Source organism: Labeo rohita, chromosome 12, assembly GCF_022985175.1.
Source record: "Labeo rohita strain BAU-BD-2019 chromosome 12, IGBB_LRoh.1.0, whole genome shotgun sequence".
Taxonomy (NCBI): Eukaryota; Metazoa; Chordata; class Actinopteri; order Cypriniformes; family Cyprinidae; genus Labeo; species Labeo rohita.
In genome coordinates, this window is record NC_066880.1 from 13,344,816 (window position 1) to 13,361,807 (window position 16,992).

Here is a 16,992-nt window from a genome sequence, read left to right on the forward strand (position 1 = left end):
GAATATAGTTAAAATTCTGAAAATATAAATGGTAAATTGCAATATGTAGATGTAAGTTTTAATATATAAATGTAAATTGTTATATGTGTGTGTGTGTGTGAATCATGAAAATATAGTTATAATTCTGAAAATATAAATGTAAATTGTTAATATGTAGTTATAATTCTAATGTAGTGTGTGTGTGTGTGTGTGTGTGTGTAAATCATGAATATATACTTCTGTGTGTGTGTGTGTGTATATATATATATATATATATATATATTGTTTATTACAGTTGTATAGGTTTCACAATGCATTCTCCCAGTTGAGACTCATTAAAGTAGTTAAATAAATCTTTAAAAAATGTGCAAAGTTTGATTTTTTGCCATTTATTTTCTGACATCATAAAACAAAAGAACATTTTGTCCAATGTAAGAAAAATAACTGTGATTTAATCAAGTGCACTTCAACAAAGTGTCTGTAGAAGCTGTACACCTTGCTTTGTGAAGTGAAGACATGAATCAAAAATATATAATCCATCTTCAGGATAAGGCTTTAAGGTGGGATGTTTAGACAGCCTGTGTCGTGTGAATGCATTCATTTGACCTCCATTTCAAGCATTCGGCAATTCCTTTCCTGATTAAGTCAGATTTAAAACAAAACCATAAGTCTGTCGTCTAGTCACATCAAGCAACTCCCAAACTCAAAATGCAAAACATAATTTGAGAGCGTGAACATTTGTGCCAAACCCTCCTGCCAAATTTGCAACTGCTGAGGTTTCCACGTCCTTTACAACAAACAAGTGCTCAATCATTTACAATATCACATTACAGCAACAACACAAAGCATAAAGGAGTAAGAGACGGCACACAGACGATATAGAGTTACGTGTAGTCAGCGGCGTTTCAGCAACATGAATACAGCTATGTGCTTGTACGCATGGACAAAACAAACTCGGAAGCAAAAATGCACATCACTGATGTCCAAAAATGCAAATGCATCTTTTTAGACACCTTAGTTTGTGTTATATCACGGGACATAAATACAAAATGACCAAGCAGCATTGTGATTCATTATTATATACTATTGACATCATTAAGCCATATAGTGGTACAACCATTTTCATTTAGTCTTCCCTGTATAATTACATTGTTTACAATTTCTATACACTGTGTAACATACAATCGGATACATATGAATAAAAGGCAATACATAGCAGGACAGTTTGTGCAAACCACATGGGTTATCAACAGCAGATGGCAGTGTTTCTCCTTCCTCAGATCCAGAAAAGGGTGTGTTCGTCTTCTTCTGAAGCCTTGTAGCCAACAGCGGCAGCAAACACATCTTCACGTTAAAATGTCCAAATATGCTTATCCAAAACGTGTTATTGTTGCTTTTTGAGGTTAAAAGTTGCTGCTAAAAACTCAAAGCACTGGAAGGTTTCAGTTCAGTTTAACGACTGATAAACTCCCACAGTTTGCTTGCCATTGGCACAGACCATCCTCATTGGTTCACGTTTTTGTCACGGCACACAGGTTCCATAGCTACAGTTGGTTAGGTTGTATAAAGCCTAGGTCTCCAGATTATAATAAAGGAATGTTTATAGTTTGAATGCTTTCATATATATAGGTATCTGTAAATTGAAACGTTATTAAGACTAGAAACTAAACAAAAAAATCTAATTATTGTGGATTAGCTACAGTGGTATGAATGTTGTGAGGTAGCCTCCCTGGTGAAAAAACCAGCATATGCTGGTAGGTATGTTTTGATGCTGGAATCCTGGTTAGGTAGGTTTTGATGCTGGTTTAAGCTGGTCCTTAGCTGGTTTAAGCTGGTCCTTCGCTGGTTTTTGCTGGCCATGTTGCTGGTCAAGGACCAGCATGAACCAGCAAAGGACCAGCATAAACCAGCTAAGGACCAGTATAAACCAGCATCAAAACCTACCTAACCAGCATTCCAGCATCAAAACATACCTACCAGCATATGCTGGTTTTTTCACCAGGGCTGCACCTGTGAAAACAGACTTTGATCCTCTAACACGATGTGAAATATCAAACAATAAAGCAAAATACACCACTCTCCATCACAGTATAAAGAAATCTAAATAAAATCAAAGTTTCAAGCAAACAACTCGGTGTTTTAGGTATGGCGTTCACTGCGTTTTAAAATAAAGTGAATGTTGACTACAATATATTAGATATTTCTATTGTTAATAGATACTGGTCATACACAAATATTATGGACAGTTCATACATTCATATATGTCAACATCTAAATACGTATATACAAGTATATATATCTGGAATATAGAAATATAAAAAAGAGGCATAAGTAGTGCTTTGTGTTTTAATCTAGCCTACGATTTGTACTCTAGTTTTTTCCCCCTCAGTAATAATAAATGTAGAGGCCCGGGGATATTAATATTACATCAATTGAATTTGACAAGAGAAATTAGACTAATTCAAAAAGCTACGTGCTTGAAACTTTCGCATGCACTTATTGAAATGAAGTGACGCTGGTTCTCCTTTAAAGAGGTCATATTATGAGAAATCTCATTTTTGGGTTAGCTTTAAGAAATCAAAACGTCCTCCCCAGACCATTTGTGACCCTGAACCACAAAACCAGTCATAAGTGTCAATTTTTCAAAATTGAGCTTTATACATCATCTGAAAGTTGAATAAATAAGCTGTCCATTGATGTATGGTGTGTTAGGATAGAACAATATTTGGCTGAGATACAACTATTTCAGTATATGGAATCTGAGAGTGCAAAAAAATCAAAATATTGAGAAAATCGCCTTTAAATTTGTCCAAATTAAGTTCTTTGCAATGCATATTACTAATCAAAAATAAGTTTTAATATATTTACAGTAGCAAATTTACAAAATATCTTCATGGAACATGATCTTTACTTAATATCCTAATGATTTTTGGCATAAAAGAAAAATCTATAATTTTGACCCATACAATGTATTTTTAGCTATTGTTACACATATATCCCAGCGACTTAAGACTGGTTTTGTGGTCCAGGGTCACATTTACTGAAGCTAAGCTAAACAAATGTCTCATTTCTGATGTCAAAAAACTGAATATTTAACACATGACCACCTATATTTACACATTAATACAGCCAAACCAGCCTATTTAAACAAAGTAGGAAGAATCCTGTTATTCCTAAACTGAATAACTAACGCTAAGAATAAAATCTGCGGTTACTGTCTGTATTTCAGTATTTCAACACGCAGACCGTTTTGTGAATCTGCAAAGATGCTGTTATTGAACAACGGACAGCATAAACTATATCGAAAACCATCAGTTATTCATCAATGTAACTTCTTTCACATGCAAAGAGGATGCTAGAAGTCTTAAAGGCACAGCAGCAAAAACGGCCCGTTTAATTGGACTAACGTTATAAGTGGACCTCGGGGGAAATAATTAAATGATAAAAATATGTACGATATGACCCCTTTAAAACCTGAAACAAGCCAGCAGCTAAATGAGTCAATTCCAGTGCTAAACTGATTCTGTTTTAAGGACAAAGCTGAGCCCGAAGTAAACCAAACTTTTAAAAATCTGATCCACACTCCACAGATGTAACTGACACGCTTCATGCGATCTTTGAACTAGCAGTGTAAAGGGGCGCTAGCCCTCTGGGTAACAAACCTTGTGTAAGGGCACATCATTAGGCAGTTGGCATGGCAGAGGCTCTCCATCTATCGGACGTGTCTCTCTGGTCAAGGCTGAGTGTGATCTTGTGATGGACAAAATGTGGCATGAGACTTGGCAGTGAGAGACAGTGATTCCAGAGTAAAGACATCTAATGGGGCTGATGCATTATCACTGCTGCATAGAACCTGTTTGTAGCGTCTGTTGAATCTGAGCTACAACATACGCTTGGCTTGTTGTAGATATATCTTGTTGATTGTATGCTATCGTTCGGTACGACGTGGAATGTTAATTTGTTTCGTGTTAAGTGAGCGAATGGGGTGTGTGCTGGTACACAACAGTTTAATCCTGATTTAAAATGCTGGAAAGCCATCAAAAATCTGGCTGTAGGATGGGTTAAAAGGTATTAGACATGCTTTTTATACCTAAATATTATATTCCCTCGCATACAAATAGAAATGGGATGAGCAATCGTAGTATTTCTGGCAGATTGGAACCTATAGGATGATTGTGCTCTACTTTACTATCTTTACAGATGATGATTGGGCTATTATGCTCCAAAAGTTGAATTTGTGAGACATATAAAGTGTTGGGTACTGGAATGCTTTAGGTGGGCCGCTAATTATCATGGGAAATGATGCAAAAACAAACCAGTTGTGATGACGTATAAAATGCTGCCCTTGCTTCTTCTACAGCCTTAATTATTCAGATACGCCAGTAAATTTCCCTTTACCAGCCAGCTGGAAGCAGGAGTAATTATTCAGGACACTGACAACACCTCGTGTGAGTGTGTGTTTGAATACTCTTTGTATACCTCCATGCTTAAGCTCTGGATGTACTGTATGCATACATTCTGTTATATACTTGGAGCGGAAACAGTGCACACTAGTGAGTGTGCCTGCATTTGTGAAATATGTGGGGGTAGAGCACATTCTATCATTTGGTCTTCAACTTGCCCTCCTTCGCCAGCTTTTCATTGAGTTGGCACAGCTGGCGTAGGAATCCATCATTCGGGCCGATCTCTCTCTTGTGTCTTACTGTAGCTGTGGCAGCTCGTACATCCATCTTGTGACGGAGCATGAGGTAAGCGATGACGATAGTGGGCGAACGGCTGTAGCCCTCACGGCAGTGAACGTATACCTTTCCTAGAAGAGAAATAAGAAATAACAGTTAAGAAAGCATCGCCGAAGATCTCATGATTCATCATGAACCTTCTCAAATCAACCTTCAGACCGATTCCCCTCCAAACATGCAAGCAAACACATACACATTCATTATTGACCAGCTTACTCTCCTGGAGGAATTCACCTTGCCAGGCTCCGCTGTGCTTATTTGGCAGATGCAGCAGAGCATCTGAAACCTGACACTTCCTCCAAACGCTTACTTACGTTTTCCCGTGAGTCTTTGTGCTGTTTATGTGTCAAGGATATAACCTTCATTGATTCTTAAATCTCTGTTCCCTGTAGACCAATGCAGAGCTACCGCTATGCAAAACTATGGTTGGAATGGAATAGATCAGTACAGATGGATCTTGAGGTGATTTTAAAAAAAGTGTTTTAATTCGATACACCATCCATGGTGCAAGAGCTTCAAAAAACAGTGAGAGCCATTCCGCACTGGCCAAACGCATCCATTACATCGCATGAGGAAGGGGCTGTTCACACAGAATAAGTTTTTTTCCATTGTTTTTCTATGCAAACATTTGCTAGACAGATGCATTTTACCACTGCGGTTATGTCTTGGATCTTTTGAAGCATCTCGCACATGCCATGGCATTGTACAAAGTAAAACAACACTTTTCTAAAGGCCTGTTTACACCAAGAACAATAACTATATTAGCATCTACAGCTTTATCACACAATAATGTTCTGTTTATTATAAGCACTCTCTGCGGTTATGTTGTCTGCCACTTTAAATGCCTGTGCTCTTTAAAGCAGGATAGATTCTGATTGGCTGTCATGTTTTTATAATCCATCAGCTGGTAAAAATGGTTCTGAAAGCAATTCCTACAATATCGATATCCTGTGTCGTAAATTTGTCAACTGTTGTTACACGGTTACACGTTCACATGACATCGCTGTGCTGCGTGGTCACGAAAACGGATCGTTTGCATTCATTTTTAAGTTTTGCAGCTAAAAACACCAGATTTTAAGGTGTTGAAATGCAATCAGCAGCAAAAAAGAAACGTGCGCTGTCTGAGAGACTGTTTCTAAATGCTTTTTGAAGATGGTGCTCATAGAGCACAGGAGTATTGAGTTATTTTTGCTGCTTTATAGGCCTTGAACGCTTAAATATACACACATTTGTATGCGTCAAAATGCCCGAGGATACTTAGAAGGACACTTCCAAGTATTCTTGTAAAACCCAGTAATTTAGGTCTTAAACGGATAGTTCAGCCAAAAATTAAAATTAGCTCATTATTTACTCACCGTCCAGGCATCCTAGGTGTATTTGACTTCCTTCCAGACGAATCCATTCTGAGTTATACTAAAAATTATTTAGGCACTTCAAAGCCTTAGAATGGCATTGGTGGGTGTTTCTCTTTATCAGTCCAAAACAAGTCCAATAAAGTGCATCCATGCATAATAAAAAGTGCTCCACACAGCTTCAGGGGGTGAATAAAGGCCTCCTGTAGCGAATCGATGCTTTTTTGTAAGAAAAATATCCATATTTAAAATGTAATAATCATTTTAATCTAGCTTGCACCAACTGGTCGTACACGGAAGCCCTTTCGGGAGGATGAAATAGGACGTCAGCGCTTCTCATACACTGATGAGTCTCGCACAAACCAACGTTTGTTTACAGGAGCAAAGGAAGCAAAGTGTCCTTACTTTAGCAAACCAGTCTCCTCTTGGCTTATATCAAAATCCTCCAACATTTTTCTTTACCAATCCTCGTTTTTTCCCACGTTCGTCACTTCTGAGCAGCGCATATGCACCGCCGACGTCCTATTTTATCTACCCGGTAAGACTTCAGTGTAACACCAGTTGGTACACCAGTAGATTAAAGTGATTAAAATGTTTTAAATATGGATATTTTTCTTAATTTTCAAAATTTTCTTATTTTTCAAAAATGCATCTATTTACTGCAGGAGGCATTTATTCACCCTCCTGAGCCGTGTGAGGCACTTTTTATTATGGATGGATGCACTTTATTGGACTTGTTTTGGACTGATGAAGAGAAACACCCACCCATGCCATTCTAAAGCTTGGAAGTGCCAGGATAATTTTTTATGTAACTCAGACTGGATTTGTCTGAAAGAAGGGAGTCATATACACCTAGGATGCCTGGAGTGTGAGTAAATATTGGGCTAATTTTCATTTTTGGGTGAACTAGCCTTTTAAGTGAAATCAAACAGCTGAGAAAGAAAACACATGTGTAACAGTATACTGAATCCAGGCAGCTATTAAAGTGACAGCAGTCATTAATGTTAATCAGACAACAAAAGAGAAAATCTCTCACTGCTCTAGATTAAATTGCTTTTAGAACTTTAATAAGAAATATTTAATTTACACAGTGAATAATATTCAGTGTTTTTATATATTTGATTACTATGTTGGAGCATTTCTTATATTTATTTGTTCTACTGTAGTGTTTTTTTTGTCCAATTGCTTATAATTAGTTTCTTATTCGTATTTAATGACTGTTTACTTGTCTTCAGTGAGCTTGAGTTGAGCAAAAATAACTATATCATGATATATATTATTACTGCCAAGTAAAATTACTTACATTGTGATATATGATTTTGGTAATATCGCCCACCCCAGGTTATAATTTTCATCCATACAGTTTAATTCCGCTGCCCTGCATCTCACATTTTAAATGCAAAAACGTCAGTTCTGTATGAGTGGCGTCTAAGGATGACGGCACTCTGAACTTTGGCCTCTATCACGTCATCTATGTTTGAAATATAAAATTGCATGTCACATGTCACTTTTTGACATCAAGAATGAATTATGCAAACCTGAAACCCCACAAAATCTGACCCTACTGCTCAAAATAATTATATAGGGGTAAAGCAAGAATACAGATTTTCTATGTGCTCACATAATCATGTCAGTCCTCCACAGTGCACCTGAATCTAAAACTAGGCGACAAATCAGCCATCGAGACCCACCCCTATGCAGAGCATATTTTTAAAACAGATTCAGTGTGACTCAGAGGCAGCGGGAGCACTCAGACCTTCATCCCTCCCACTGCTCATTGTGATTCAGCCAGCAAATTCGCCAGACGACATCAAGCCCACTGTAAGCACGGCTGTCGCAAATGTCACAGCTGAGCTCAGGCGGGCTACGAAGTGGCAGCATATATTCTAGAGGTTTTGTTTCAGCTTAAGCTCTCAGTGAAAAGATTAGTGTCCTCCCTCGACCCAGGCTTGGCGTCTGATTTACCGCTTACTGGGCTCCTGCTGCCAAGATGACTTGCAATTAAGATGCTTTATAATTGCTCCTCTGTGTTAGAGATGGCATAAAATCCATGCCATAAAAGATAGGTTTAAATGCACCAATTAAAACGACTGGTGTGAGATATCTAGGGATAAAATCTGTGTGTAGGGACTACCAGATCCACTTTGGGATACATTATTATCTGTGGGTACATATACTGTAACATTTCAATAAATCCACTGTATTTTTTCTGCCTAACTATTGTGCAAGCTAAGCATTAAAACAAAGAAGGCTGGCATAGGGGAAAAATCTTGGTGTTAAAATAAGTAACTTGGCTTGTTAGAGAAAGGTCAAGTCATGAACGCCACAGAATACTTTGTATTCTAAGTCAGCAAAGACATCGCTGCCTTCATACTTCATGAATTATCAAGAATCTGTGTCAAATGGACTGAACAAGATTCCTGTAATATCTAGGGATAGTCTTGTCAGTGAATGGAAAATGTTTTCTTTCAAATCAGCTTATGTAAGTCTAAAGTGGGTATTTGGTAGGAAACAAAAGCATTTACGAAAAGCCGACCTTTTCCGTGTGCCAGAGCCTTATCGATGAAGTCTGCTGCTTCCTCAAAGAAGGCACTGATGTTGAACTGCTCAGTGTCATTGGCCTGTATGCCGTGGTACGTGATCCCGGTTCCTGTGTAGAACTCTGCGTTAGTGTTCACATGCATGAAAGAGTTTCCCTCTGCGACATTCAGTATGTGTGTCACACCCAGCCGCTGCAGACGCATCACATTCTGGGCCACAAACCTGGGGAGCAGAAGCAGAGCTCGTGTGAGATTCACTTAAACCAAACAAACCAATTTTGTGATGTTTTAAAGGGATAGTTCACCCAAAAATGAAAATTTTGTTATCATTTACCCACCCTCAACTTGCTCCAAACCATTTAGCTGCTATCAACTGTTTGATTACCGACATTTTACCAACATCTTTTGTGTTCAACAGAAATAAGAAACTCATACATGTTTGGAACAATTTGAAGGTGAGAAGATGATGAAAAGATTTTCAGTTTGAGATGAAATGTTCCTTCAGGGCTGTGTTGTAGACAAGACCAGCTCATTTAAGTCAAGACTGAGACCAGAAGTGTTGAGTTCAAGTCAATAAAACCAAGACATCAATGTGATGGAAAATATGGCCTTGCCCTGTTGAAAAAAAAAACAGCATATGCTGGTTAGGTATGTTTTGAAGCATGGCTGCTGGTTTGAGCTGGTTTAAGATGGTCATGAGCTGGTTTAAGATGGTCATGAGCTGGCCCTAAGCTAGGAGCTAGTTGCTTAGGACCAGCTTAAACCAGCTCAAACCAGCAGCCATGCTTAAAAACATACCATATTTTTCCAACAGGCTGGTCCTTGAGTCCAACAGAATATTTTTATGGTCTTGGTCTTGTCATGGAACATGTGGACTCAGTCTTGACTTGAATTCAACTCTCCTCTGGTCTCAACAACAATGATTTACTCACCCTCAAGCCAAGGTGTATATCACTTTCTTCTTTCAGATGAATACAATCAGAGTTATATTAAAATATGTCCTGGCTCTTCCAAGCTATATAATGGCTGTGAATGGGTGACGAGATTTTAAAGTCCAATAAAGTGCATTCATCCATCATAAAAAGTACTCCACACAGCTCTGGAGGCCTCCTGAAGCATTTTTGTAAGAAAAATATCCACATTTAAAACTTTCTAAATCATAATCTCTAGCTTCCGCTAACAGTCGTACATTCGTTAAAGAATTAGTTTACGTTTAGAACAAATATTTACAGATAATTTACTCACCCCTTTGTCATCCAAGATGTTCATGCCTTTCTTTCTTCAGTCATAAAGAAATTATGTTTCTTGAGGAAAACATTTCAGGAATCTTCTCCATATAGTGGACTTCAATGGTGCCCCCAAGTTTGAGCTTCCAAAATGCAGTTTAAATGTGGCTTCAAATGGTTCTAAACGATCCCAGCCGAGGAAGAAGGGTCTTATCTAGCGAAACGATCAGTCATTTTCAAAACAAATTGACAATTTATATACTTTTTAACCTCGTCTCATCTCTGCAATGAACATGCGTAGTCTGTGTAATCCGGGTAAATACAGTTAGGGTATGTCGAAAAATCCCATCTCGTTTTCTTCTTCAACTTTAAAATCGTCCTACATCGCTAGTTTATCTCAGTACGTCTGCAGCGATGTAGGGTGATTTTGAAGCTGGGGAAGAAAATGAGATTTTCGACATACTCTAACTGTTATGAATGGGAAAAACAGAGTTTATGCAGACCTAGACAAGACGAGCGTTTGGAGTTAAAAACTATACAAGTTGTCAATTTGTTTAAAAAATGGCCAATCGTTTTGCTAGATAAGACCCTTCTTCCTCAGCAGTTTAGAGCCATTTGAAGCTGCATTTAAACTGCATTTTGGAAATTTAAACTTGGGGGAGATCATTCCTGAAATGTTTCCTCAAGAAACAATTTCTTATCGACTGAAGAAAGAAAGACATGAATATCTTGGATGATAAAGGGGTGAGTAAATTATCTGTAAAATTTTTGTTCTGGAATTGAACTACTCTTTAAATGAGAGAGTGGTGTTCCAACTGATGACAAAACAAATCTGGATATTTTTCTTACACAAACGCATCGATTCGCTTCTGGAGGCCTTTATTAACCACCTGGAGCCATGTGGAATTCTTTTTTATAATGGATGGATGGACTTTATTGGACTATTAAACAGTAACACCCATTCATGACCATTATAAAGCTTGGAAGAGACATTTTTAATATTCGTCAGAAAGAAAAAAGTCATATACACCTAGGATGGCTTGAGAATGAGTAATTCATGGCATTACTCCCAAAAACATTTCTTAGGGTATATTAAAAATTGAATAACTTTCCTTGTGTTCTTTTCTCTCACTGCTGAATACCTTGTAACCATTAATTCTTGATAAACAGTTACATAACCCCTTATGTTACAGACATGTTTTATGCATTTGCGACAAACAATGGCAATCTGCACTCTCTCAGTCTGTAGTTCCAGTAAACACAAGACCCTGCCAACCCCACCCAGAAAGCCTCAACTATGGATCGTCTGCTGTGTCTGTTTTGAGATTGATTGGAGTGAATTGTGGAGCCGCTTTTAGTTGGCTGAGATGTCAGCCTATGTCAGAGGGTCCCCGGGGACAGCAGTGTTCTAAACCAGAACAGACACACCAAGGAGATCTTGGCTGCTGCCCAGAGGCATACAAAGAGCCATAGGCGTCCAGCGTAAGGCCCAAAATAGGACTCTGAGTCCACAGAGGGAGAAAACAAGAGATGAGAAGAGAGATGAGCAGAATGCTCTGTCATGTAGTTGCATTGTCTCTATTTAGCTCGAGCACCTGGAACTCTTTCATCTTTGTCTCCTAAAAATCCAGCCTCTTTATGTCTCTCTAGTCCACTCCTCATCGCAATCCCTCGTGAGAATGCAGTAGAGGAAACGCTGCACATATCCACCTTTTTCTTCAACGCCTATGGGTGAGACTTTAGGTTTATTATTTGCTACAGTAAAACTGTTTGCACTACAAACCAGTGTATTCATAATTTAGATAATACATTAAAATAACATGGTAATAACCGTTTAGCAATATCAAGCAGCAAAACGAGCTGTTTTGTACAGCTAAAAATAGCTGGCGCGGATGAGACCGGGAGCCAGACCCATAAAATTTACAAATGGCCATACCCGTTCTTACGGGAAAAAAGGTGGATAAATAATGGACAAAATACACCTATTTAAAACCTATTAAAATACTTTCCTAAAATATTAAGACACTGTATTTACACAGTATTTCAAAAGAACACCCTAAATAAAGATAAAGTCTCCAGCTCTTTTGGTTTATAACTGGAGGATGTAGCGACCCATCAGTCTCTGTTTCTGCCAGCAGCGCTGGCTCTTCAGTGGTGATGAAGTGATGGACTCAGATGCGCCGCCCAACACCCATAATTCAAACTCTCCCCCAGTGAGATCCTGTCTATATGGAGCCTTTGCAGATTGTGGTCATATTTCTCCCTGCGTTGTGTATGCATGCTCGTATGCATGTGCATGAGAGAGAGAGTGAGATAGAGAGAGAAAGTGTTTGCTTTGCATCTTGTTCACCTGTCTTGCACTCTGTTCACTGCAGTCCCTTCACATGCATTATTAATGTAAGTCTTACAAAGAGAGGTGTGCTATGAAGAAAGTGGCCCATTGCCCCATACTGCACCTTTACATATGATAAACGGTCTATATTGAGTACTAGCAAAATTCAAGTATTTTGTCTATTTTGTATAATCATAATAACTTTGTATTGCTAAAGACAGTATCGTTTAGATCACATCCTACAGTCATAACACTAACGGAATAATAATCCCAAAGGTTTGGCACACTCTTATATCTGCACTCAGTTTATTAATGTGCTCTGTTGTATTGGCAAGAATGTGAACAAACAAAACAGTGCAGGGTGTGCTGAACACAATGTGGACATTCAATCTTATCTAGATGGGTAATTATGGATGGGATCATCTAATTTCAAACATAATTCTTTTGCAATTTCAGGCCTAATATAATACTTTGTGCAATGTGCAATAAGAACTCTTTTGTGTATACTGTGTAAAGAAAACAGCAGAATTTGTTGTGCAAGGTGTACATCTATATAAACTATTTTCGTTTAAATCTATCTATCCATCTATCTATCTATCTATCTGTTTGAATGCAAATCTGGAATCTACAGACAGCACAGATACAGACATTAGCAGCTCAGTGAAAATGTTTTGTCAATATCTACAAATGACCATATGTAAATTCCCGCTGCTCGCAGTAGCATAGACTAAGCCAGGCACATTAGACTGTGGTTTAATGCTCAAATTGATTTGTTGTTACAAAGAGATAATGTGCTTGTTCTATAGTTATCCAATACAATGATGCTTATGTGAGCTGATTTATTAAAGAAATAAGTGACACAGAGGAAAAGTCACTCTATATATATATATATGTGTGTGTGTGTGTATGTGTGTGTGTATAGTCTGTGTCCAAGCTGTGTGTGTGTTTAACAAGGGAGAGGGAAGTTTGCTATTTAGAAGTGCCTGAAATGAAAATTAAAGCTTAAAAGTTGCCATTAGAGTTGCAACAGATACAATTTGATACAGAAATAAATATTATACTCCTAAATGTAATAAGCCATTTTTTATGGAATATTTTATGTGATATCCGCTTAAAATATCTGAAAATTGTTTATAATCCACTGACTAAACAGGATGCTGGAGATAACACAACAGGATATTATACTTCTGTTGATCTGCATATCAGGCACAATAATCTCAAAATGGCTAAATATTGGACAATTTATGAACCTAGCTGGTAAATTATTACAGTTTAAAATATTTCATAATATTGCATTAAATATTTCGCATGTTTGCTATTCATATTAGCCACAAACTAGCAAATGATGCAAAACTCTTAATTCATTTGAGTTTTTGCAAACCACCTCTGGGCACCACACCTTTGTAGGGCTGTCAAACGATTAATCGCATTCAAAATAAAAGTTTATATTTACATACTATGTGTGTGTGTGTTGTGTATATTTATTATATATAAATACACACATACATGTATACATTTAAAAAAAATACATGTATATATTTATATTCGTATATAATTTAGATTATATATAAATATTTTATATATAAATTAACATATTTCTCCTTAGTTTATACGTGCATGTGTGTGTATTTATCTATACATAATAAATACGCACAGTACAAACACATATAGTCAACATAAACTTTTATTTTGGATGTGATTAATCGCGATTAATTGTTCAAGTGGAAGGGAAGTAAATCTTTTAAAAAACTGATTAGAATTTAAGATTCAGTGGGGTGATTCAAAAGCAATGTGTTTTAATTTGAACTATTCAATTCGATTACATGCACTCAACAGCTAATTCAGACTTTTAAATTCATACAGACTTCCTGAAATACTTTGCGATGTATTAGACAAGGAAAAAAAACAAGAATGTGCTTTAGATTGTCTACTGCACCAAAAATACCATTTTAACATTTTATTTTAACATGTAAGAGCAATGTGTCTTTAAAAATGCATTCCACTGTGTAATCATGAACCCAATGCAAATTTTAAAACATTAAAAAAATAAGCAACATTACCTGACTACCTTTATAGACCTTTAGCTCAAAACCACATACGGAAATAAAGTGGCAGCAGACTTGTCACACTGGGAAGTTGTAAACAAAGGATCTGTGTCAGAATTACTCAAATGTATATTTTCTTATTAGCAAATTATTCAAAAGTCCTTTTTCTGTTAACGACGACTCGTTAAACCTCATTGAGGTCGTTTTGTTATTGTACGATTGAGAAAATGTACAACTAATGTGCAATAGTAGTGGTTTAATACAAAGAAACACGTGACTGAGGTCGAACAGAAGCGATTTTGTAACCAGTGATCTCAGAGATAGCGAGATGGTACCGATAGAGGACGGTCGTGGAGAAAAACAGCTTCCCTTGCAGTCTGACTCACTATTTAAACGTTAGCAAAATCTCCTGTGGCTTCGTGATTGTTCTCGTAGGCGGAGAGCTGACATGCTCCATTCACAGGTTTGTTGTTTTGCACCTGGGCACTGTCAAATATTCAGGTAATATCTACTGAGAGGGTTTATTTACCGACCCGCTACACATCAATTGCTCGTGCCACCTCACGAATCAACACATATTTGTCCAAGTGGCTACCTGTCAGTGTTTTCCTCCCATCAGAAGCACACAAGTCTCCATAAGATCGTTGAACTTACGCATTGCCGATGTAAATCCTGGGAAAGACCTCGTTGAAATGTTGTGCTGGGAGGCTGTAGAATCCGCTGCCGTTGGACAGCAGCTTGTTGAGTTGTTGTATGGTCGCCTCGGTGTCTGGTACGGTGACTTCCAGTGGTACCTTCGCGGGGCTGAGATGTTTCTTCATGCTTCAGTCCTCCTCCAAAAGCAAAAAAATACAACAAGTGTCTAGTGATGAAAATGTAACGGCTTTCGGTTCCCCAGCATTTTATTTCCCTCCCCACTCGGTGTTTTTAGCGTGCTTTCCTGAACGCACGCTCGCACGGCCGCTCTTTCGCAGGCAGACAGACACACCCGGGACTCGCCCACCGGCGGTCTGATGTGATGCTTCGGTGAGGTCGGTAACAGAACTGGCGGAAGATGGCGACAACGCACCGATAGAGTCATGAGAGCTGCTTTAAAGGGAACATCACTCTCTCGTCGAATCCATTCAGATTTCAGAGAGGTTACACAGCATTTCACGTCTTCATGTGGCCTATTGTGCGTTCATTCTATACGCAATCCGTTTTGTAACGCTCATTAATCTAGTAGTACTAGTCTATTCCCAAGCATCAACCCCTCCCTTCAATGAAAGGCCAGATTTGTGTGTTAATTGATGTTGTGACAGGCAGGCTTACTGAAAGTAATTAAGATTCTTGATTTATTTCTCTCTCTCTCCTGTTTAATACAACAAGTGGCTTTTAACCCTTGTATTTTAACTCTGGACCATCCATGACCCACCTGTGTTTAGATCTAATTTAAGGAAAATGTGTTATCTGGTCCAAAAGCGTATGTTACAGGAGGAAATTTAACTTAATATTAATGGAGTAACAAGATATAGCCTGAAGTGTTTTCAGTCTGCACTGAACATAACAATGCCACTGAACCGAACGGAACTCGCAAATTTTTGCTGAAAATGGTCAGTTATTGTCATGTTTTAGGCTGTTCTAATCGCCGGACTGGGAAAAACATTTGGAGTACTACAGGATGCCAAAAGTTATAACGAATCAAGGAGAAGAGTGCAAAAGACTCTTTGAGGAAAGAAGGCGATTGTGGTTGGCCAAACTGAACCAGGATTTCCAGGGCAAGAATCTTGACTACATTCGAGTCTGTTCTTATAATTTCCGGTCAGGTAGGTGAAATATTAGGCTAATATCTTAATTAATACTACTCATACGTATCTTAACCACCTATTAACTTTACTTTGTCAAAATATCATGCCCTTCCCTGCTTATTAAGTCCTTCTTTATATGATTTTGCAGCTTCCACACATTTTTTCCATGGTTTACACAGCATTAATTAGTGGAAAAACATATTCAATAGTACATTAACTGTACAATCCATGCCGTTGTTTACATCCAAGTATCACCAGTATGGCCACACAACCTGGTAACTGATCAAATTGTGACGTAAGTGCAAATCCTCTATATTTATTTGCTTACTTGCCGTGAAGCTGACCTGATTGGCGTTAAGTTCTGAACTGTCAAATAAGGAATCATAGTTATATACTTATATAACTGTTTTGTCAGTTACCCCAATCGGATGAAACAACATGAGCTGCATGGTTAATGTACTACTAAGTACGTTGTTCTGCTTATTTATTCTGTCTAAACCATGTAAACATGGGTGGAAGCTGCTAAATCATATTAGTAAGCAGGAAAGTGTGCAATATTTTGATGAACTAAAGTTAATAGGTAGGAAAAAATGCAAGTAGTATTAATTGTAATATTAGCCTAATATTTTACCTACCTGACTGAACAAACACAAATATTGTCAAGATTCTTGCCCTGGAAATCCTGGTTCAGTTTGGCCAACCACAAATGCCTTTGGTTCCCCAGACAGTTATTTTTGTATTTATTTTTGCATTTTTCTCCTTGTCTATAGTACTCTAAATGTTTTTCCCATTCCAACTGATTAGCACAGACCAAAACATGACGATAATTAACGGTTTTCAGAAGCAGTAATCAGCAAAATATACAAGTTTTGTTGGGTTCAGTGGCATTGTTTACATTCAGTGCCGCCAGTATGGCCAATTGATGGTGTGTCATGAAAACACTTTCCCTACAGAAAATTTTAACTGAGGATTTAAACATCTTTCAATAGGAC

General features: G+C 37.8%; 1 protein-coding gene across 1 annotated transcript; it reads right to left on the minus strand.

The window, feature by feature from the left end:
* Positions 1 to 1,795: 1,795 nt before the first annotated feature.
* dusp3a (dual specificity phosphatase 3a) lies at positions 1,796 to 15,301 on the minus strand. Its single transcript, XM_051124280.1, has 3 exons — positions 14,868 to 15,301; positions 8,607 to 8,833; positions 1,796 to 4,789 (listed from the first exon to the last, which is right to left on the minus strand). Exons 1-3 carry the CDS (start codon positions 15,032 to 15,034, stop codon positions 4,581 to 4,583), a joined length of 603 nt encoding a protein of 200 aa, XP_050980237.1. The 5' UTR covers positions 15,035 to 15,301; the 3' UTR covers positions 1,796 to 4,580.
* Between the last annotated feature and the right edge of the window lie 1,691 nt (positions 15,302 to 16,992).